At 38.9% G+C, this 24,365-nt stretch overlaps 2 protein-coding genes across 11 annotated transcripts in view; both read right to left on the bottom strand.

The window, feature by feature from the left end:
- Positions 1–1,628, bottom strand: part of XXYLT1 (xyloside xylosyltransferase 1) — a 32,774-nt gene extending 31,146 nt beyond the window's left edge. Inside the window, exon 1 of the mRNA XM_054638899.2 lies at positions 1,193–1,628. Within this exon, the coding sequence (XP_054494874.2) occupies positions 1,193–1,588 (396 nt within the window). The 5' untranslated portion in view covers positions 1,589–1,628. The remainder of the gene's footprint in view (positions 1–1,192) is intronic.
- A 44-nt stretch (positions 1,629–1,672) lies between these two features.
- ACAP2 (ArfGAP with coiled-coil, ankyrin repeat and PH domains 2) overlaps positions 1,673–24,365 on the bottom strand; it is a 63,190-nt gene continuing 40,497 nt past the window's right edge. For 2 of the 10 annotated variants that reach the window (XM_077183982.1, XM_077183984.1), the window contains 15 exons: positions 22,459–22,479; positions 19,357–19,408; positions 17,973–18,073; positions 16,656–16,761; positions 16,023–16,231; positions 15,739–15,808; positions 14,438–14,532; positions 12,975–13,159; positions 12,535–12,639; positions 12,059–12,151; positions 10,647–10,834; positions 10,215–10,324; positions 9,724–9,834; positions 9,428–9,489; positions 1,673–5,499 (listed from right to left, as the gene is read on the bottom strand). In XM_077183982.1, the coding sequence (XP_077040097.1) occupies positions 5,396–5,499; positions 9,428–9,489; positions 9,724–9,834; positions 10,215–10,324; positions 10,647–10,834; positions 12,059–12,151; positions 12,535–12,639; positions 12,975–13,159; positions 14,438–14,532; positions 15,739–15,808; positions 16,023–16,231; positions 16,656–16,761; positions 17,973–18,073; positions 19,357–19,408; positions 22,459–22,479 (1,612 nt within the window). In that variant the 3' untranslated portion in view covers positions 1,673–5,395. The remainder of the gene's footprint in view (positions 5,500–9,427; positions 9,490–9,723; positions 9,835–10,214; positions 10,325–10,646; positions 10,835–12,058; positions 12,152–12,534; positions 12,640–12,974; positions 13,160–14,437; positions 14,533–15,738; positions 15,809–16,022; positions 16,232–16,655; positions 16,762–17,972; positions 18,074–19,356; positions 19,409–22,458; positions 22,480–24,365) is intronic. The other 8 variants (XM_077183986.1, XM_077183988.1, XM_077183985.1 and 5 more) reach the window with 6 other exon arrangements.

Here is a 24,365-nt window from a genome sequence, read left to right as displayed (position 1 = left end):
AACTCTAACTCCAGTTGCTCTGGAGAAATGAGGCTGGCAAGAGTGCCTGCTGAGAAGTTTGTTTCCCAGAGGGGCAGATGGCAGGAAGGCAGCCACCCACACAAAGGGGTGACTGCAAGGGATGTGCACACCAGAGTGTCCCAGGGGTCCTCTCACTCCAGGAGACATAATACCACAAATGTGGGTTGGGCACCACATCAGCACTGCACCATCATGGGGCAGTCAGTCCATCCTGCTGTGGAGTGCAAGAATCCTCCTGAGGGAGCTGTGCATGCCTTCCAGACAGCTGCATAGTGTGGGTCTCCTATCATGGGTACACGACCTGACTGAAGGCCAGCACTAGGACAGGACTTGTTTAAAGAAAACAAGTGGTAGAATTATTGACCAGGGAAGTGTCTGTATGAAAAATGTTAAGGTTGCACTTCTAGTTTCATCTTGGCAGAATCCAGCTAATAAGAAATACAGGACTTATGAGCAATAAAAGTTACAGCAGGACTAGAGGACACTTCCAAGCAATGCTCTGCAGCAGCACCTCAGGACAGGAGAGTCAGGTTACCTGGAATCTCTGAACTTAACACCCCTCCAGTTTTCAGACACCCATTTAATGCAAAGGAAAGCCTGACCTTGCATAAACTACACTGGCTGTGGATTCGGGAGGCAGAACCATTTCCCCGGAAGAAGGAACATTGCACGTGGATGCACTCCAGCCCCTGCAAGCTCTCCATTCCTGCTCTCAAGAGCCACTAGGAGCAGGCCAACCTTCTCTCCTGATCGGGAACCCATCGAGATGCAAGCACACGTGGTCCTTGTGCCGAGATGCTGAAAAGCAGGACCAACAGGGCCTGCAGGAGAGCAGCACTGCTTAGAGCAACTGCTCCTCTCCAGCAGAGGTGGCGTGCCGGAGGTGCTCCCAGGCCACGAGCTGAGAATCACCGGGCTCTACCGGGACACATCCCCGCAGGCAGCAGCGGTGGGGACTCAGAACAAGCCCCTCACGACTTCCGAGACCGGGGAGCAGTGGGAGCTCCTCCAGCAGAGTGGGAGCGAACCGCTCTGCTGGGAGCCGCACATGGGCCGCTGTCTGAGGGAGCTCCTTCCCGCTGTTCCCAGAGCGCCGCGGGAAGGCCCCGCAGGACCCCCGGCAGCCCCCGCTCGCTCCCCGGGCCCGGCCCGCCCCTCGGCCCCCGCGCACCTGGTGGCGGAAGGCGGCGCCGCGCAGCAGGTCCCGCAGCAGCCCGAGGCCGATGTCGCGGCTGGCGCCCTCGGTGACGAGGTGGAGGTGCAGCACCTCGGCGGCGCCCAGGCGGCCGTGCCTCAGCAGCGAGCGCAGCGCCGCCTGCGCCTTGTCGCGGAGCGCGGGGTTGCGCTCCGCCTTGGTGAACATGAACAGGAGGTGCAGCCCGCGGGGCCCCGGGCCGGCCGGGGCGGGCGGCGTGGCGCGCAGGCGGCGGGTGGCGCTGGAGAAGGTCTCGCCGCCGCCGCCCAGGTAGTAGAAGGCGCAGACGGCCACGGCCGCGGCCGCCGCCAGGGCCGCGGGCTGCGGGCAGCGCAGGCAGCCCCGGCGCGCCGAGCCCCGCAGCGCCGCCATGGCGGGGCGGCACCGCCCCCGGCCCGCCCCGGCAGCAGGGCGGGGACAGCGCGCCGGGCGCGGACAATGACACAACACACACGCTACAGTCAAGTTTTAGATACAAACTCTACGGCCGTACATAACGCGAAAGAAGGGCGGAGTATACAGTCTGTACAATTACAGCTTAAGGGGGAAAAGGGGTTTTTTACATTTTACTGCTGGAATGCTTAAAAAACACCGAGTACAGAGGAACGCGCAGAGGGGAAAAAAAAAGTTCATTACTTCGGAGAAAGTAACGTCTCTGCTTGAGGAAACGAGGATTTCATGGCGATTTCTGTCAAAACATGGAAAACTTAGGCTCCTAACAGAAAAGCGAGTGGAATTTTTCCTCCTCTGTCATCTCCTTCCATGGGAAGAGAAACAAGAAAATACCGTATGCAGAAAGATAAAGCAAGCATATGAAAGGGTATATACCAAAGTGGTACACTCATCCTTTTCCCCAGTGGTGCCTCTCCAGAGTTGTCCCTGTTTTAAAACTGTGCCTTTGTGTAAGCACAGGAGCAAGGCGTGTTGGCTGTCAGAATGCAAAAGCCATAAACTCCAACTTGGGAAAAAGTGTCCATAATGAATGGGGCAGAGATTGTAGCCTGAAAAATTGATTCTCAAAATACTTTATGTATTGAAGAATCAGAATGATCAGCTAAGTCCTTTTGACACTGTAAAAATATCACGTCCTTTGTACTTACATATTATTATTTGCAGTTTCATCAAAGGGTTGTTTCAAGTCACTGTGTTATTTGAGATTCTCAAGATGAAGCAGCAGAGGTAACATCCACAATTTAAAATAGATGGCTGCAGAGAAGCACCAAAGTCCTGGAAACATGACATCAACCCTCTGCTTGTTCTAGTTCTCACCTTTTTAGTTTAGTGCTACAAAGTTTATGCTCTATCCAGGAGACCTAGTAATTTGGACAACATATGTGTACTAATGTCATAATGCAAAACAGGAGAAACTTCCTCTTGTACAGGGATTTGCTGACAGCAGTTGGAAGGTCTGGTTGCATTTTCTAAAACTATTTTAGCTCAGTATACAAATAGGTAAAATATAAAACCCCACAGAGTGAAAAATGAATTATTAATACAGGATCCTTTAGCACTGTAACATTAGAAGCCACAAATGGTACAATCCAAAATCTCCAAAATCAGTGGAAAGACTGCCACTGATACCAGTGATTTCGTGGATCAGGTCCTAATGGGCAGAGAGGCTGAAGTCCACAATGTACTAATGAGCACCTGGAACACGCATCCATCCGATTGCAATGTGGGCTGTTTGTGAAAGCAAAGAAATACCTCTGCAATCCAAATTCACCTTCACCCAAAGCCTGTGAACAAATTCCAACTGTCTAACACAGGTAGTGGCATAATTCAATATGATCATTCAGAAATTTAAGTTTATATGCACCTGAAAAAGGCTTTAACTGAGTGCAGTTCATAATGGACATCCTATCATACCAAAAGGACAGGGGAACAAGGCTGGGGATCACAGGTGACACACCTACTCCCTAATCCATTGAAACTCCAGAGCTCCTGACAAGTCACACCACCTGTCAGTCAGGTGGGGTTCATCCTTTAGCACAGACAGACTGACACTGCTTCCCAGACAGATGAGAGTCAGGAACACAACACATGGATGTGTAGAGCTACAGGAAACAACTTCTAAGTCAAGAGAAATCATCCTGCAGAATTTGTCACAGAGATCTTGTGGCCAGGGAGGAAATCACCAGTGTAGATTTGAAATAAATCTCTCAGACCTGTTCTCCAGCAGCCTGGACTGAGACAGCAATTATGCCACTAAGCTTTAGGCAGCTTTACATTCCAGCCAATCCCACTACACACTGCCTGCCCGCCAGGCTGGGAAAGACAAACATCTAGAAAAACCTATGTCTAAGGTGTATATTATGCAGTCATATCTTACATTGTCCCATCTGTACGCCAGGAATCTTACTTTCTCTAAGATCTACTAAAACACCCATTTGCTGGTAAATACTGTTGATTAGGAAGTATATTATCATTTCATAGTCAGCTATTTAAAAACCAACTTACTAAAAATTACTGCTTACAGGTGATATCCTTAAGTTTCTTATTATTCAGACTAAATGTGCAGTTTAAATGGGCAAAATCTGCTTTTCCTACCATAACTGGACCACATACAAAGCAAGAACTGTCTTGTAAGATTATTCTGCCTAGAAATAAATTCCACTGGACAATTCTACAACACTACTAATTTTGTAGCAATAATAATATGCAGATTATTACACATTGGATGCAGAATTATATATGTTTGAAATACTTTCTTACATGCCAGAAAGTTTAACTTTACCATAGTTTACAGATTTCAATTTGTTTTATCCCAGTTTTGCTTATCTTTCCATGGAGAAAAGCCAATTCATTTCCTAAATACACTTAAACAGCAGGTTAACAATGCCACAGTTATTAGGATTACTGAAAACTCACATTGATACTATGTCACCTAAAAACTCTGTTTAAGCTCTCTCCATAGGGTAGACAAATAGAGGATAAAGAATTGCATCTGCTGGTTTGAGGTTTAGGAGGATTATTATCTAGGTATAAATATCCTGATATATAAGCATATATCTTGAGACAGCATTTGTATATGCACAAGGGCAGAGTGGGGCTCACTACTGCATTAAGCAAATGGTCTTGCTGCCCTCACAACCCAGTTGCAGACTGTGCTCATTCATTACTTGACAGAAATATCCACTGAAATTCTAGTTTTTCCTGTGCTCATCTTAGTTGAGACAACACATAAACATACACATCATTGCAAATCATACAAGGGCTACTGCTTCCTGATAGAAGGGATTGATTGTCCTAAACTTCGAGCGGCTGCAAGACATGAGACTTTTATACTGAGCTTAGGGCTTGTAGTGAGAACAGCAAAAAGGAGAAACAGCCTTTGTACAACTATTCTACACAAACTTTGTTGGCTCAATATTGACGTTCATGTCTCAAATTTCAAGTTTTCATGTCAAAATACTACAAACAAACCCCACATCATGTCCAAAAGGATTAAGTTTATTTTTCATGAAAGGTTCCACATGCTCATTTAGAAGGATACTTGCTGCACTGAAAGTTTAATTTAGGAGGAAAAGAAAACAAAGGAAAATGGACTGCTCTTAGGAATTTGGTCCCCAGGATATATCCCTTTGTGACTGACCTGCAGTCACCAGCATAAAGGCCAGCCTGGTGCTAGAGCTTCCACTGGGAAAGAGCTTGCAGAAGAGCAGGAGCTGTCACATCTGTGAAGAACAGCCTACCTCTAACCAGAGTCACCGCAGGAACAAGAGAATCTGTTGAGCTGCAGTCCCACAAATGGAAGGACAACTCAGTAAATCATTGCCCAAATTCCCTTCCAAACAGTCCCAGAAAATGCAACCCAGACCTTCTGTCAGAGGCACATTGTTTATGGCGACAGGGGGACAGATGCCAGTGATGGCCCTGGGCAGCAGAGCTGCTGTGAGCACCCTGCAGCTCTGTCACCCCCGAGCTGCCAACGCTGGCCATGAACAGGGGCTGCTTTACACTCAGCCAGCAGGGACTCAGGGGCTTGGAACATCTTCAGCTGCTGAGGTATATGTACTGGAGAACATAAACCAACTCATACACTTCCCCAGCTACCACAATCTAAAGCTACATTGGAGTGGTCATTTTATCCAAACTATCTAACAAAATGCATACAATTCATTCTGTTAAAGTAAAAAAAGACTTGCACTATAAGCTTCAGGTTCTTTTCCTTCTTGACACTTAAGACTTCTGGGAATCTGACTGCTGGAAGCGGTTTAACTTCTCTGGATTATTTGATGCCATTTGAGAAAAGTCACGAAAAATGTCCTGATAAATTTCATCTCCTAGGTGGAAAAGAAAAGAGAAACAGTTTTAAACATTTGTAATAGTCAACATCACCACCATTGCACAAATGCCCTACTGTGCTATCAATTACTGTGTAACAATTAATGTATGAATACTGCTTCTAGATGGAGTGATGCTGATGTGAACTCTGGGGGACTGAAAACTTGCATGCATGTTCTGTAGAAGCAAATTAAACAAAGCCAAACTATACCTGAAATAGTACCTCATAGGCAGCCACACAGAGGAAAGTTCAGAGTTAGAAAGGAAAAGTTAAAGCACTTTAAAGCAACTTAAAAAGAAAAAATATTTATTAGCTGTTAAAGAATAAAATCCTTGTTTTTGCAAGGAACTGCTAACCAAGATTCTTTACAGAAAAAAAGAATTATGGCATAAATAAAGATTTACTTGGAACAGAGATCAGAATTCTTACAGCCAAACAGAATTCTCCATGAAAGAAACAATCAGCAAACAATAATATATATATATTAAAAAAAGCAATCTTAAGTAGATAAATTATTGTTCATAAATTACTTTTGTCTATTACTTCAGCAAAAATAAAATTTCTACATTCAGTTAATCTACATCTTTCATTATATTTTTCAGTTTGATCTATAAGAACAATTGACACTTCCCCTAAAATTCTTTTTTTTTTTTAAATCTTCACCCTTTGTGCTTAAACGCCAGCCTCCTACTACAATATATTCCAAAATGTGTTCCTCCCCCTCCCTGTCTACACAGGAAAACACATTCAGGAGTGATTACTTCTTGAGTCATTGCCAAGTCATTCTTTGGCCTTTTTAAAATGGACAATTTTCATTCATTTTCACATTCTTTCATCTATTGGAGCATTTTGGGCCTTGAGCTCAAGTTCTGGTTTAAAACACTAACCATACCCCTTCATCTTCAAAAGGAATTTAATACATCAAACATTGGGTTGGGTCAGGAGCTATGTAGCCATCCAAATTTTAGAGTCTTCCCAACACAGGACACCAGATCCCAGCACTACTGTTTCTTGCTGACAGCTTGATTAATAGCATGACAAAGAAATCAACCCAAAATCTCTCTCATCGTGTACGTCAAATATGAACATATTTTTTTTCTTAACATGATTGTGGAAGAAAAGAATGTTTTTGTGCTTAAAAGTTTGCACTACTGGGAAAAGTTACATTGTTTTTTTTTTTTTCCAATTTTTTAATGCACATTTGCAATGTTAAAGCTATCATTCTTTTGGAGATGAGACTCCATTCTTTTAAAAACACTTTCACAAATAATAACTGACCTTCCAGAAATATTTAACAGGCCAGTAACACAATTTTTCCCAGACTTTAAAAGATGAATACATTCAATACTGCTCTACTAGAAAAAATCAGTTCTAGAGAAATTCCCTTTTGGTTTTCAGATTTAATTTCAAGTATGGTGTCCCTGCCCATGGCAGGGGGGCTGGAACTAGATGATCTTTAAGGTCCCTTCCAACCCAAACCATTCAGTGATTCTGTGTTCTAGAGATGAAGCAGGCACAGGACAAGTTTTATTGTAACAGCTTGTGAGAACTTCTTGCTCTGGGAGACCAGCACAGAATGGAGTTGTAACATTCACCAAAAGAATAGCTATGAAGGGCAAAAGCAGAATTAGGCTTCTGTGATAAAAGCAATTATGCTTTTAATACAGAAGTGGGTTCCACTGGTGAAGGAGAACTGCAGTTCAAGTTGCCACACTTGGTTCTTTCAGATTAACTTGAAAGAAGAAAAAGCTGTTTTTGAAAGATACATTGTGGCTCTGGCTTTGTCTCTATTACATAACAAAAATATTAGATACAAAAATAGACTAAAATAAAGTGCCCCTTTAGTTGTATGTTGCATTAATATGCTTAATACTGTAAACTTTATCATTATTTTAAAATTCTACTTTAAAATTGAATTCTGGAAGTTCCCTTTCCAAGCAATGTTTTCCCTAAAGTGCAGATTATATGTACAAAAATACTGTAACACTGCTTTACCATTTCACACCAGAGTAACTCAAAAGGCACACATCATACATTCAAGAAAAGGTAGGAAGAAAGAGTAGCAATGCTAATATCAAAGAGTTAGCAAGACGTACTGTAGCACCAGGAGATGAGCACTCAAGTATTATACAGAAACAGCACTACTGTGCATATGGCTTCTACCACCAGAAATAACTTCTTAAAGCTGGTTGCAGCTAGTTCCCATTCCAGGAATGCTTTGGAAGACCAACTGTACCTTGCAAAGCAATATATTCATTCTCTCATTAGCTCAAACCAGCCATATACATTTAAATTATAAATTTTGATGCCATTAGCTACATGAGCAATTGTTTATCAACTGCATTGCTAGAGCTGAGAAGTAGGCAGTTGGCTTCACTCTGGTGACAGCAAACTCATACAATGATATTTACCCTCACACAGCTACCAGCAAATATACAATTGTCTTGAAAATCCCTATTTTCTTCTAGAATCATAATTTTGGAACACTGTAGTCCTAAAGTAAGGGCAGTGCAGATAATTGAACATGTAGAAGGAGTGAAAAAGACCTGCATCCCTTAAACCTACAGAAAGCTGTGACACCTTATGACAGCAGACAGGTTCTGTGCTTACACGGACACAACCCTTCTGTAGCAGATAACAACATTCAAAACACTCAAATATTGAATCCAACTTTTAAAAGAAACTGCACCAAATACCAGAGTGAAGGGGGCAGAGCTGTGCTATCCAAAGACACAGTAAGTTCTCTGGCTGGGACTCTGCTCCAGCTTGTGGCATTAATTTCAGAAGTTATTCTAATGAAAGCCTCCCCTTGATTTTGGGGAAGCTCTGCCTGTTGTGGCAAATCTACTCTTCACTGTCAATCTCACCTTAGCAGCTGTGAAGTGTCTGGATCAGATTGCATCAGCTGCAGTCTCTAGATTCTACTGCTCCAATTTGGGAACACCCCCCTGCCCAATTCCTCAGTGGAAAACACATAAGGGCTTTATAGGAGTCAACTGAGAGTACTCAGCACTCAACCTGGAAAATAAGGTTCACCTTTCACTTCTGCCAGGAACAGCAGGGTGTTTTTAGCTGTCTAACTTCATAATCAAGTGTGCCTTCATTATTGGTACTTGCATGATATTAAATTACCTTCCTATGGAAGCAAATATCACATCAGAACACGCTGTAAATTAGGTCTGAGTGCCTGAGAATAAAGTTGTACATATGCATTAAATATAATTTGTTACTTTCCTGCTGGAGTTGGCTCAAGTATCTGCCAGCTTCTATTTGTTTTTTAACCAAACAGAAAGAAACTCTGCATACAAAAATACATACTTAAGAATGACTGCTTTGTTTCTTTTTAGTATCTTAACAAATAAAAATATTTAAAAATAAAATTTAAGGAAATAATATTTTCCTATTTTTGTCTGGAGGCAGTTTGAAATATTTGATGTACATTTTTTACATTGGTGTGCAAGGGTTTTCGTTTTTTTCTTAAAAAAAGAAAAAGTGGACCATTCCACAGGAAGGAGAATGGTGTCCTGGAATAAGATGAACTCTTCAACAGTCTCTAAGCAAGCTGAGTCAGAAAGCTGCTACTAAATAATGTCAGGTAAATCCTAACATGACACAAATGTCAATGGAACAGCAATAGGAGAAAACTGTGGACAACTACCAGCAAAATAGGGTGGTCATGGCTGTAGTATATACACTGCTATAATGATGCTCTTTAAACAGTCTCCTTTTAGGTTCCCTAAGCACTCTGACAAAGTCACACCACTGAATTTCAATGAAGCTTTACAATGTGTTCGTTTATAAAAAACACTATTGTATGAAGCAATCTTAAATTTCCCTCAGACACTAAGAATCTAATTGTAAACTGATAAATTCCTGTATACACTTCTTATACTGCATTTCAGTGTGGTTATTAGAGGAGTATTGACCTGGCTGCCCATAGAGTCCTTCTGATTCACGCATTTCTTCATTCATCCTTGCTAAACGCAACCTGCCATGCAGAAAACAAAAGGAAAAATGTCATCTTTAAAGCACAAAAAACTATAATGCAAGACCTCTCCTGAATCTCACATCAAAGAGGTCATCTATAGATAGAGTATTTTGATTTTTCTTTTGTTCCCCCCCGTTTTTATGTACAGGAATTTTGACATTTATTTTATTTTTAACTTGAAACAGAATAGCAAAATTTAAGTTATCTAGTCAGAAAACAGAATGTACAACTTACAGCGTTACAATATCTGCATTTGCAGCTTCCACTGCTATACTCAATGGATCTTTCCCATCTTCATCAGTGGCATGCTGGTTTGCTCCTCGTTTTAGGAATAAACACACTTGTCTGGTTAGAAAAAAAAAACATTGAAGAATACTTTTGACAATATTGGAAAAAAGCTAATAAAGTGAGGCTAGATACAATGGATTTAGCTTAAATCATCAAAAGTCTCATATATATCAAAATAGTGCAGTTCATCTAGAACATGTTAACAGACTAGTAAGCAAACCATTTATTTAATCCACATTAGAAAACACGTTTGTTTTGCTAGTGGATGAGACTTCTAAATCAAAATACTATTTCCTCTCTCACAACCAGAGCTTAAGAAAAACTCTTATCATCTGAAACAGTACTAAAATATCAGAATATCTGGGGCAATGAAGAAGCTTCCCATGAATAACTAGAGTACAGGATGGCCATGTACAAATTGTGGGGCAGTGAGTTACCCAGTGTGTCCTAGAACTGTGGCATGGTGCAGGGGCCCCCTTCCCTTCATGTCTCGGATGTTCACGTTGGCCCCATTCTGCAGCAAAAATTCACAAGTAACCAATGAACCCTACAGAATGAAAACAAAGAAACAACTCAGCACCAGATCTCTACAATCAAACCTCTCCTGCCTTCCCACCACTGAGCCACCCAGCAAAGGAAACTAAAGGGAGTTGCTTCCAACTTGAAACGCTACTAGACACAGAATTCCAAACAAAGCATTAACAGGAAAAAATATTTCAGAAACAACTCTGAAAGAACACTGTAAGCATAACTTCAACATCATATTATCATTCCTTAGGGAAGCAAGCAGCTCAAAAGGAACAGTGACACAGAAATACCATTATTTCCCTTGCTCTCCTCCCCCATCAGCAGTGCTGTATATCACATACCCCTCGCACTGCCTGAATGAGTGGTGTTGCTTTGTTTTCTTCCATGTTGACCCAGTTTACTTCAGCTCCATGAGCCAATGCTTCTGCCATGTGAGGAAGATTTTTCTCAAAGGCAGCTTGATACAACTGCAATCCTGGACTAGGCTGCTTGGAGTCACAAAACACTGGAGACTCTTGCTTGTCTCCTTCTGAAAAGAAAAAGAATTGCTTACCTAATTCCTGTTTTAACAAGGTACCTCTTGGAATTCTGATCAAAACATCATTTCTCTGGCAATAGGTAGCTCAGCTTTTGCAGAATGTTATGTATTGTTGCCCCATTCTGCCAGGGGAATTCACAGATGCCTTTAGCTCCAGTATTCAGGCACAGTCTCTTCACAGAACTATTACTGCACAGAAAACATTCTCTCCACATTACTGGCACATGTGTATATACTTCAATCTATATATTCCATGTAATTTCTAAGAAATTGTTTAAGGTCTGGAGTGTGTTTCACTGTAAACTGCAAGATATGAATAAAACTCATTTTCTGCAAAGATGTAGTCATACAAATATATCTGAAACACCTGAGTATGAGGCTGATACTGTTCTGACCTAATTTTTGTTAACAGATACCATTGTCATTTACCAACTACTTGCTGTGGCTATAATCTTTTGGACTAAAGCACAGTCTTTCTCTTCATCTCAGTAATGGTTATATGGAGTAAAATCTGGGAGATAAAGATGTTGCTACATAGAAACTTTTGTGAGTTACAGCATCATAAATATTTCTACAATATAATCAAAAAGGATCCAAGCCACATGATGCCTGCAATAACATCTGTGAACTACGGGATTTAAAACACCTTAAAAGAGTGCTTTCATGTAGAAGAATAGGTCTGCTTTATAAAGAAATGTTTTGGAAATTTTGAGTTTTCCAAAACTTTCCAAAAGTTTTGGAAAGCCATACTCAATATATCTGTCAGAACAGCATGCTAAAATTAGCAAATAATTTCATTCACCAACTTACAGAACTTCTGAGTTGAAGGAATGATGTTTAAAGACTTGGTCAATTCCACAAAAATAAGAAACAGAAAAATTAAGCAAGAATGCACAAATAACACATAAAACCCTACTATCTGTGACTCAAGAGGAATTCTATCTCTGGATTTATTTATTTATAAAAGAATCATGCATTTGGGATCAGCCTCATCTGAATGGAAATAAACATAGTTCTTTGAACTCAAGGAGGATTAAATATCATTTTTGGTAGCAGGACCAAAAGAAAGATCGCTCAGGCAAATTTTACCCTTACCAAAAGCATTTCAACCAGGATAGCAGACATGAATTCTCTCACCAACACTGATCATTTTTAGAAAAAGAAACTGCTGCCAAGTGATTAAATTTTCATCTTACAGTGCAAAACCTAACACACCTGGTTCATACAAACTGTTGGCTGATATAGTAGAGGCAAGGTGTTCTCTGCTGTCATCAGTGCTTGGCTGGATCCCACTGTCACTGCTTCGGACTGTTTTGGGGAGAAACTGCAATTACTATGCAGAGCTGAAGCTACCTGCTCCTCACAGATACCATGATAATAAAGCAAGCTCTTATACTTGGTCCTGAACATAATTTTAAAAAAATGGCTTGTTCTTGTTCAATATTCTTAATGCATCCACAGAAAAATACGAAGTCACATTTTGTAACCATAACATTTACAATAATAATAAAAAATGTCAAAGATAACTAGAAATGAAAAAAAATCAGGATAAGTAAAAAAGCTTAAATTATTTCATGAAAATACTAAGCAATGCAGCAGCCTGGAGACAACAGATTGAAGCAGGGAGATGGCCACAACACACAATGGATCACTAGTGCAAACAGTGAACACGCCACAGCTGTAGTACTTACTACTACGGAGTTTTGAAGAGGTATCAAAGTAGGAGAAGAGTGAATCAAGCTCATCAGGACAGAACAGAGACTCCCGCCTCGCCTCGTCGCTACTTACAGCAACCGCTGGGACATGCAGGTTAGCAAAGCACAAAGCAGGCAGTAAGGAAGGGACAGGGCAGGAGAGAACGTTATTGGAAAAACCAAGAGGATGAAAACACCGAGGAGAGAAGGTGGTTAATAGGACTCTGAGTTATAAGCATCCCCATTCCAAATCTTTCCCCGTGTAAAAGAGCACATGTCTGAAGAAGTCTTTTCTTCCCTACACCCTACACTAGGCTACAACCATTTAAAAAACAGATTCCATAGTCTCTGCATGAGGCAGAAGTCAATTAATATAAAAATATGTCACCTTAAAAAGAATATGGGTAATACAGCTAAGGAGAGAAGTGTGTAAATACCTTTGTGGGATGCTGCACCTTGTTCCCCTGCCAAAAGGGATTTTTCAGGGCCACTGTGCCTTTTCTCTTCCTGACTTGGAGGCAGAACTTTTGTTCCAGGCTCTGGCAGAGGTACTGATGTAGCTTGCTTCTCTACAAACTTTCTTTCCACATATTTTGCTCTGATGTATGCCTCCTTCTCCTGCCTGTCATATACAAAAGTCCTGGAGTTAGTAAGCTAATATTTTAGTATTTTCATGTATTAAAAGAATATCTACTTTGTACTAAAGTCAGTAACCAAAACTGTAGCTTGGCATTGCACATAAGACACACGTATAGCACATTGTCAGAAAGATGCAAAGCACACTGTCACTTTCTGGATTCATGATTAAATTTTGCATAAGGCTCAAAAGAAAGTAATTTTGTTAAGTTCACAAACATGTATTTACTTTCAGACAGAGACTTTGGAAAGTGGTATGTGGACGAAATAAGCATTAGTTACTCTATGTTACCTCTATTAAAGCTTTATACAACTTTTCATTGTTAATAACCTACTAATAAACATTTATTTAGTTTCTTACATAAATATAAATTGCAGCATCTGTTACAGGAACATTAAGATTACACAAGAAAACAATAACAAACCCTAGGTAGGCACAGCTATCAGTTCCATATCATATACTGAAGTAACCTGAGGTTATCAGCTTAAAACACAACAGCAGTTGTGTCAAACTGATAAAAGGGGCTGTATTTATTGCTTTAGAACTGCTGAAAAGCAGTTACTCCTAGAAGGAATATCTAGCAAATCTCCTACTTTGTTTATATTATCATCACTGTCTCCAAGTGGCCAACACTTCACAAAATGCAGTTTTCTATACTATAAAACTACTGGGCAGCAAGCAGCACAGAACTGGAAAGGTAGTAAAAAAGCAAGTTTTAAGAGCCTATACAGCAGCACAAAGCATTGGGAATCTACCTTCAAACACAGATTAGCACCAGAGAAATAGAAGACAGCAGTACAATGATTTGAAGGCTGCTGTAAAGCAGCAGAGCTCATGTACAATGTAGGTAGGAAGATGAGAACATTCTGAGGAATAGGGAACAAAAGTCAAATGGAAGAACAAAGTCACTGTAAACAAAAGGAAGAGCCACAGGCTCCTTCCAGGAGCACTCACACACCAAGTACAGCTGGCTGAGCTGGTACCCAGCAGAGAGGAAATAAAATCCACATGTCCACAGTGATGCTCTAGAGCTGTCATCAAAAGGAGGGAGTGAGATCACAAAAAGAACAAATGAACAGCAGAAGCACAAGGGACCAACAGAAGGAATGCCCAATAAACAGAGAGAGTGAGAAAAGGGAGAGATACAGGGAAATGAGTACACTAAAGGAGTATAACACAGTTAAGTGGCAGCAGCTTTTACAGGGGGAAGCTAAGGGAAGCAACAATAAAAGGAAGCAACAGGCACTGCTGGTAAAATACTACCTTTGACTTCCAGATTGTGGCTTCTTTACTCCCACTTTTTCCAACTTCGCTTCATATATTCTATTTATAACATCATTTCCCAATTCACACATAAGCTATAAAGCAAAATGAAAAAAACTCAAATATAGTTGCAAAAAGCTTTATCTACCTATTCAGTTGTTTTTAACCTCACTCAGCCTATATTTACAACTTAGTAAATATAAAGTACACTACCAGAAATAAGCATGGGTTTATATGATAATAAAGAAACAATCAGTGAATAGAGAGACCATATTCTGAGTAAGGTAAGAAAAAAATCTAGTCACTCTTTAAGTGCCTGAAAAAACAACCACCAGAATGACACCTGCAGGCCTCATTTCCAAAGGTGTTTTTCCACCAACTTTGACAGGAGCTGTTCTTAGCCCATCAGCAAGAGACAATTCAATCAACTGTACTCCACCTTACCCAATGGGCATAATCTGATATAATACTATAGAAAAGGAACAAACACAAAAGCCTACTTACAGGAGAATTTAACCCTATTGATTGCAATGAACAGATTTCTTGTTTCTAATAACAGGTAGAATATTTAGTTCTGATATTTACATGAATAATACAAGAGGTACAGTTTTTTTTTTTTTGAGTGGGCATGGGGCTTGGTTGGTTGTTTTATCAGCATGAACACATTGATAAAAAATTATTTAACCACAAAGCACATTGTCTTTTGTTTGTTCAGAATAGAGAAGCAATTCCTAAGTGCCAGAACATCACAGCTAGAAACAAATGTTTGCATGAGTTATCCAGTTGCACACATGCATCCATGCATGAATTCCGATTTCAGGATTTCAGTGTCGCATGACTTTTATAACCATGGCTCCAGCTAGAAATTTGGCACACAAGAGCAGTTGCATGAGTACTCTCCTATAGGCCAGAAGCATCTCACTGTTAATAGCTGACATTCAAATTTTTGAATATGATCATTCTTTAGGCTGATGTATCACTTCCAAAAGACATTATTGGTTTGTAAACAGATTTGCCTTTCTATATGTTGAAAGTATCAGATGAAACTTGCTACTCAAAGTGCACTTGGGAACCTGAAGGTGTTGTAAGCTGTTTTGAATTGCAAGTTTGTAGAACAAATTACTATGGAGTATAAGAAAGTATGAATTAAAATAAACCAACACACAAGTATAAACATTTTCTGCTCAAAACTGCAAGACACACTGGGTACAAATGTGTTTCCTGCATTGAACTTTCTAATGCAGAGGCTTTAGAACAACAATCTAAGTACCAAATAGAAACTTGTTTCAAAAATACTGTACCTTTAGGAGTTCAGGTTCCCATGAATCCAACGTTAAAGATCTTACTTTTGAAAAGTGGACTCCCAAGCTCCTAAACAACATGGGAAAAAACATTAACCTGTAACTACATGTTATATCTTACTCAGACAGATTTACCATTAATTTATGCAAATAAAGCAGTTACCTTAATTCTATTTACAAACAAGGGTCTCTAATTTTCTTTCAATATACCTTTGAAGAGGCAAACACCACCCTTGCTAATTAAGCCAATGCACAAATGAAATGCAGCTGAGGAGCTCCCCAACCTGTGTATCCCAGAGCACTCGATGCACAGTGTGATTCCCAGGTTGATACTGGCCCAGCGAGGATCTGCCAAACCACAGTCACAGCAGGCAGCATTGCCAGCAATGCACTGCACTCTCTGCAGAGCACTCTCTCCTTTCAACAGCTTCTCTTTGGTCTCACTCCCAGATTCTAGGCTCCCAGTAGAAGGGGATGATTTCTTTTCCTGTTTCTAAAAGAGAAAAGACACAAACAAACCAATTAAGAGACATGCTAAACTAAAGAAATTAAAGTCCCACAGATATTGACTGAACACTAAAATCCAAGAAAAGTCTCTGCTATCAAGGCCAAGGAAAGCCACAGAATAAAAAAAAGTTTAGCTTTTTAGAAGATATATAAAACTGAATATAAGAATATCCTATGATTTTTAATCACATTACAGAGAAATCTCAAAAAAACATACAGACCACAGTAACATTAACATGGTGAGTGAAAGACAGATCAGATATAATTCACAGCCTTCAAAATTTCATTGCATTTCCACTGAAGACAAACCGGATTGTTTCTTTCCTTCTCTCTCATTAAAAGAGGCTTTATGAATTTAAAATTTTCAGGATCTAAAGGGAGGTAGTTGTTTGGTGGATTGCTAAACTCACCTCAGATTCATCCCCTTTTTCTCTGTATGCTGTGGCAATACTGGTCTGAACAGCCTTAATCCACGCCTGCCGCAGCTTTTCCGAGTCAGCCTGAAGCATGCAGCTCCTGTGGCAAATCACAAAGTGCTCAGAGACAGTGGCCAAGCAGCTGACATCCAACAGCACATTGCTCAGGGCTCTGTTTTGATGGAGCAAGTTTCTTGCTATCACAAGTTTAGTAGGCATCATCTAATAAACACATTTATTTTAAGGTAACAAGCAGCTGAGCCTTTGTGAGCTGCAAACTCCTTATTTCAAAATTATTTGCAGGTAATGCTAATATAGACATAGAAATGACTCTTCCAAAACAACTGACAATGGCTTAGTTTCCTATTCCTTTTCTTATTCAAAATTTTTCTTTTTTATATCCTCAGATGCATTTTACACCTGTGACACAAGTCACAGGTATCAGTCCTTTAAAACACACTTTCATTCGCTGACATCAAGAGAGTAACTTTAAAGCCCTATGACAAAGAATGAACTACTTTGCTTATCAGCAGTAAAAGAAACAGGTCATGAAGTATAAAACTGTTCCAACACTTGTGGGTTGAAAAAGCACAGGCAAGCAAGAGCAAAATGCTTGTTATAGTGAACCACAACTGGGGATGCAAAGATCAGGATAGACAGCAATCTCCTCAAAAGAGAAATCTAAGAAGGAGTGGAAAGTGTAGATAACCTCCAAACCTAAAAGCATGTTGACCTCGTATCCAAAACTTAAATATGGTCACATCTCACAATCACTAATGAGGAATCCGTGTCCTGCTCTTGCTGTGGCAGGATGCCAAAATTCCCTAAGTACAACCAATGCACTGCTAGAGCTGAAAAATAATTTTATTTTTTGTTTAGTAGTTTCATTTTAGTAGTTTCATTTAGTGCATTCTGAAGTATAATTTAACATGACTGAGACAACAGCTTATTTAAGTGCTTCTCTCTAATTGCGCCAATCAGAAATGTGGAGAAACTGAGACCTATTTTCTACATTACTAAGCAGCTGATAGTATCAGCTATTACTAAGCTCCAGCAGAGCCCTGCACCACAAACCATTTATGCAAAAAGCACAAGAATGCATGTTTATTTTAATGCCAAAAGTAAACTAAATACCAGGGACACTTCTCACAGCATCACTTACTCTCAGCCAAAATTTCAGAGAGCAGAATTTTTCAGATACTTTTCCTGTTTTGATCTATCCCAAGAGAAACATTAATCTTACATTTTAAAACAACTACATGTAATTATTTTTATTTTTAAATAAACATATACTCCACTGCTTCTCCTTACTTTGTTGGAGAAACCACCTCAAAACAGAAACGTCTCTCTATGTCTTCACAGTGTTTAACTGTGCAGAGCCGCAAGTCCTCAACAACCACTGTGGGATTATCCTAAGGGACAAAAGTTAACAAGAGAGTCACAGAGAAAAAAACAATATAGTTGATAATAAGATAATAACTCAATCCTGAATTATTAATAATTGAATTCTATTTGCCTGGTTACACTAATTTTTTCCTTCAAAAATAAAATTTCCTTCAAAAATAAAAACTCAGTGGATTTGGAGATCTACAATCCAATCTACTGAATAATCAGCACCTTAAATTTAAACAACAGTATTCAAACTAGAAAGATACTCTAAGAAATGTCATTAACTCATTATTAAATCAGAAAACTTATACTTAAATCAGCAGTACTTTAAGTGACACATAAAAAACCCCAGAAGCTAAATGCAGTAGTTTTGAAAATTTGATTTAATTCGTAAGAATTCCATTATGAGCTATCAACATTTTAAAGGTGCAGTTAAAAAAAAAGAGCAAGGAGAATTCACAAACACAGAATGCCCAACCAAACATGCTCAAACTCAACTGTGTGTTTTCTTTCCAACCACAGAAATGAAGCTGCTTGATTTGACAGCATCAGATAGCAAGGAACAGCCTCTGATCCCAGTCTGTTTGCAGTGAAGAGGAATTAATTGCCATAAGCTCTTTCCTCTTTTTTTCCCCACTATTTCCATACAGGCTCTATTTTTTCCCAACCTGAAGAACAGCTACAGCTCCTTGGTGCAAAAGCAGATTCTAGAACAGCAAACAAAGGAGCAGGGGCCCAAAACCTGACTGAAAACGTTCTATGGCTTGGGGCAGAGCTGGACTTGCTGATTTAACCTAGAACAGCTGCACTTTCCACCAGCAGCAAGGCAGATACTGACTGCTGAACCACTGTACATATTTAATACTAAATACATGTATTTAGCAGCCCTGACTACTTTGTAACAAGCTTTCATGCTTTTTTCCCCTATTGCTGAATTGGGTGTGTGAATCAGTAAGCAACTGGAGGAGCAAGTCCTGAAAGAGTTAAACACAACTGCTCAGAGAACAGCATGGAATATTTGACTGCCAGCAAGTGAGCACAAGCCTTTTGGGACCAACAACTTTTAAAGCTCTAACTAGGTTACAAAACCCACAGCAAATAAAGTATGTGTGCAATCAGTGCACAGGAATCTCAGAATCTGTCAGTGTAGCTATAAGTCTCATTTTACAAAGGGAGAAACTAATTTAGAAGAAAACAGTAGGTTGTTGAAGATCACACAGGATCTTCACATCAGCAGTTTCCCCAATCAATCAGAAAAATCATCACCCAAACCCCAAACTATCCCAAGCCAGTTTTCAACTCCTACCTTAAATTTCTTCTGGTACACAAGTTGGTTATTTTGTATTGAGAACCAGCGCCTATTCAAATGAAGAGACATCCAGAGAATACATAACTGATTTTACAGTGCTTATGCGACTGAGATGTGCTAACATACAGTCTACAAAGAGACTGCATGAAAGAATTCAGGAAAGTAATACTGCAGTCAATTTTGGCAAATATTTCATGACATTAATGAAAAAAGGGAAAGCAGAGACAAAACAGAAAAGAAAGCAAGGTTCAAATAATTTGAGTCATAAACAAACACATTCATGTTATGACAACATTAGTTAAGCTATCACACAAAACACTTTCATTTTAAAGAACATTTCCTTCTGCATTTTAGCAGCAAGTTATGATTTTAAGTAGTTGTTTGATAACACAAATTCAGATAGCTTGAATAACAGAAATACTTAAACCCATGTAAACTAATCCTGAAATATTTCTGGGAGTAGAACTACTTACTAAAGCACAAAAAATGCTTTGGTGTTGCTATCCCATGGTAATGCTATCCTACATTGGGCATGTCTGAAATAAAAACACTACATATAACTAAAAAAAAAAAAAAAAATCCAATGAAAACCTTTTAAGTAGGATCCTAAATTAAGCCTCAGCTTTGAAGAAAAATTAAATAAATCAAATAAATGCTTTAACGAAGGCATCCTGTAAAATCCAAAAGATAATATAATGCTTAAAAACTCCTCTGAATTGTATCCTTCCTTGTCAAACTCACTGTTCACATAGCATACATCTCAGAGAATGGAAAAATCACTCACACTTTGGGGGAAAAACCCCTCAGATCTCAAAAAATGTTTTATCAGATCACTGAATGAAAAAAAACAAACCCAGTAGACATAACCATGCCTTTCTAGCTCTTCTGGGATGCACAAAATAAAAGCAAACCAATAATCACAGTTTCATTTTCACTGACAAAAATGAAAGGAATGTACAAGACAATTCAGTGAAATTTACACCTTGTTTTGTTCAGGCTTATAATGCAAACCTGTGTTTACCACAGCATCATTCCTCAATCATCTCCAACACCCCACCTTTACCACACAACACTTTTTCCTGAACTACCAGTTCGTTTGAGTGGTAACAGTACACAAAATATTGTGTTGAAACAGATCTTGTTATTCTCCACAGGCTGTTGAGCTTCAAGCTACAGTTTACTACAATTAGTAACAAGAGGGCCCCATGTATTTATTCAACCACCACAAGCCATTCCTGGAAAGAAGTGCACAAAGATGGTTAAGAAAAATTAATATATACAAAATATGTTAGATCCCAAACAGAAAAGCTAGTATTTGTTAGAAAGGTTAGTGTTTCATAGACAGATGAGATTCTACCTTTTAAGAATCTTTTCAAATGTTGTGCAGATATATTTAATTTAAAAAGCAACAACAGGATCTCTTGTCATTCTTGATTTTTTAAATTTATTAACAGCAGTAGTTTTAGTCACTGCAATTGAAAAGGGATCATCTTTACTAACTATTTACAGATGCAGTAAGTGTGCCCCAAATATAAGGCAGATTATTGCTAATATTCATATAGGAAACTTAACAAAAAAGCAGACTTGAAAAGGAAATAAACTCATGTCATTTTTCATGTGCTTTTTGTGAACATAACACAAAAGAGAACAACATGAAAAGCAGTGCCTAAGTGATAAAGGGAGTGGTAAAGGGGAAAAAAAAGCAGCCTTGCCCCAAGACAACGAGCAATGGAGCAAATCCCTAGTAAGAGCCTTAGGAGTGCAATTAACTTCATTAATGCGGTGCTTCATTTGTTCTACAGCTAAATATTTCATGAGTTACTTTAGTAAACAAGCTCTAATCTCATCAGTTGGATATAAATGATCACACAAATTGTAACACAAATTTGTGCCATCTTTAAAACCTAGTCTAGAAGTTTTGAAAGTATTTCAGTTCCTTTTTTTTTTTTCCTAGTAGAGAAATTAAATCTGTTAAAAAATTCACTCCAGCCACAAAGGGTGCAGGTTTTGGTGCTTTTCTAAAATAAACTTTTACTGAATGAGATCAACAATTTACAATTTTGAATAATTTGTAAGTAGATGTCAGAGTTAAGACATTTAAATTTTTTCCTAACAAGATCAAAGTGTCAGACTGCCCTCCAAGGTGTCAGCACCACAGCAGTTTTATTCAGGCCAAGAACTTGGAGTTATTCCTCATTAACCAAATACCATCAACAAACTCTTCGCTTTACTGTAGCAAACTTCACTTTATTGTAGTCTGCTGGGGGTCTGCACCAGCATCAGCCAGGAACTTCTGAGGTACAATCTCTGTACTGAAGGTGCTGCTAAAGAGTAACCCACATCTATCAGGTTCTAAAAAAAAATTGAAAATCTTCAGGCATCATGTGTGCAATAAGTATTATTACCAAAGTTTCCTTAAATGTGTCATTCTGTCAAAAGCAAGAGAGAACCATGGTGAAGGAGAGAACATTCTTTGGAATATTAAAGTACTCACTTCATAGTGGTTAAATACAGTTGTTCCTGTTTAAAAACAGAATGTTTTCCATCATGTACACCTACACCATTCAAAACTGTATTTATTAAATAGGAAACAATGAAAAATCTAAAGAAAAAAGTTCTAATTTCTGAGAACTGAGAACAAATTTTGAGTTTTACATAAAACAATGAATTGTGCTTTATGATTCTCAGAAACAGTTTTCTCCTCTAGTTGCTAGCAGCACACAATTAAAACAGAGTAATTAATAATGCACAACATTTAAAAGTACATGTCTATTCCCAATGCAGTTGATAAGAAAAAAAAATCTCATCAACTTCAATTGGAAAAAGGCAAGACATTGATCTTGTATGCTCAGAAGTTTGAGTGCAGAAAACTTGGCTTTAATTCCTTTTTTAGCTAAAAACCAGCTCAATATTTCTGAATCTTTTAAAGGAATTGAGCAGCAGGTATAGTGGCATCCCAGGCAGAATCCTTCTGTTATTTTCTTAGACTGAGTCACTTATACATCCATTGCAAGTAATCAAAATTAAATGCAGGGTTAATGAAGAGCTTTGTGCGTGCCAAGGAAACATTGGGCAGGTATAAAAGAAGCTGGTTGGTACCTGATGTGATCTGGCTTTTTCCTGTCATGTGAAAAAATGGGGTAGGATTAAAACATAAAGGAAAGGAGGAAAAGGGATGAAAAATGCAAAATGAGCAAAATAAGAAAAGAATTAGCATGATCTGAAAATACAGCAGAATTAAAAAGGAAAATATCTATTGCACCCAATCTAAAACCTATTTGGAACATACTAGTGGTCTGACAAATGCTTTTCTCCCCACACACATTTATTCTTTATGATATGGACTTATTTTTCATTTGAATTGCTGGGAACCAAAAGAGCTGTCCAGCTACTGCTCCATAATAAATGCACCTGACTCTTGCCCTGATGCCTTAAGAAAACTGTGTACAATAAGGTGTATCATTTACCAACAGACAGACATACATTCATTCTAAACACAGGTGTCCATACCTGTTATTCTAAGACTTTGCAGTACAAGGATATAATTTTGATTGCAGTAAACTGTATTATCTGCAATACTTGTGTGCATTATGTCCTTTTAGTCACAACAAAAAGAGATTACAAAAGCTCCATCTCTTTCAAAACAGTGACACTGAATTGCAAACAGCTCGGGGTTTACTTTGCAGCCTGCTCAAACATTTATTTGTTTCTGAAGCCAGTGTCACACAGAACTGTCCCAAGAACAGGAAACTTGATGTAAAAGCCCAAATAATTAAAGTCTTGAGACGATGAAACACAAGCTGCCAGGTGCTGCAGGAAGAAATTTCATTATGCTAGCAAGACATTAGTTTGGACTGGAAACAAATTTTCATTCACCACAACAGATTTGCCCCCCTTCAAAAGGCTGTATTATACAGTCTTCTTTTTTTTTCTCCCCTAGCAATCAGACTTTTCCCAGGATAATATCACTGTGGGGTCCATGGATTCACTGACCAAGACATGCACAGAGAAGATCACATTTCTATAATTTGTCAGCTAGAATCATTCTGCTGTGTCAAACCCACACAAAACCTATCATACCCTCATCTCTTATGCTTTTAATGTTGCCAAGTATCTGCTAACAGGGGCTATCAGGAAGGGGTTTGGTGCCTTTAATTCACTCTTGATGGAGCTCTTAAAAAGGTCTAGAACCAACATAAGCGCAACTGAGAGCAAGGAGGGTAAAAGAGAAGCCTCCATTTTAATACATATTACTACTGACAGTGCATTTAGCAGTCAGCAAGGAAGAGCAGTGCTGTCACCTTTGGCTCAGAACAGCAGAAAATTCCAGTATATCTAGGCAAATTCTTCTAATTTTGTTTCAGCTGGTTGATTTTCCATCCACCTTCCCCAAAGATGAGGATATAATAAAGGAGCAAACTGCTTAATCTGTAAGAACACTAGAAGTATCTTGTCTGTCTTGACATTAGCTCAGAATTCCCTAAAATAAAACACATAATCCTCTAAAATGTTTCCTCCTTCAATATTTTGTAAAATTTGACACACAAAACAGTTTAATGCAATGACAAAATCCTTTCTTGTACTTTATAGGGTTTTTCCAGTCACTAGTTAATCTCTAGTTTATGGTAAACTTCAATCAGTACAATTCCCCACAGCTGAAACTGTAACACTACACAACTAAAACTTTCCATCATAGGAAACAGGCAGTGACCACTTCTGTGCCTACAGTATAGCAAGCAATTACAAATATATTCAGAAATAATGAAAATACTTGTTTATTTTTATTAAAACATAGCAAAAATGGGGGGCTAGATTCAGAAATTAAAAACTGTCTTTATTAAGGTCTTAAATGTATATTTTGTATGATAAAAGTAGTTTAATAGCAATTAGTAATGGTTTGTGAACATGTGGAATACAAAATTTAAATGATTGATTCAATTTCAGAACTATTTACAGACAGCATATCCAATCCTATTTTTTTGCCTAAAAGCATCCAACTAGTCTAT

This window comes from Agelaius phoeniceus, chromosome 10, assembly GCF_051311805.1.
Source record: "Agelaius phoeniceus isolate bAgePho1 chromosome 10, bAgePho1.hap1, whole genome shotgun sequence".
NCBI lineage: Eukaryota > Metazoa > Chordata > Aves > Passeriformes > Icteridae > Agelaius > Agelaius phoeniceus.
Note: the sequence above shows the minus strand (reverse complement) of the source record. Positions and strands in the feature narration are given on the sequence as shown.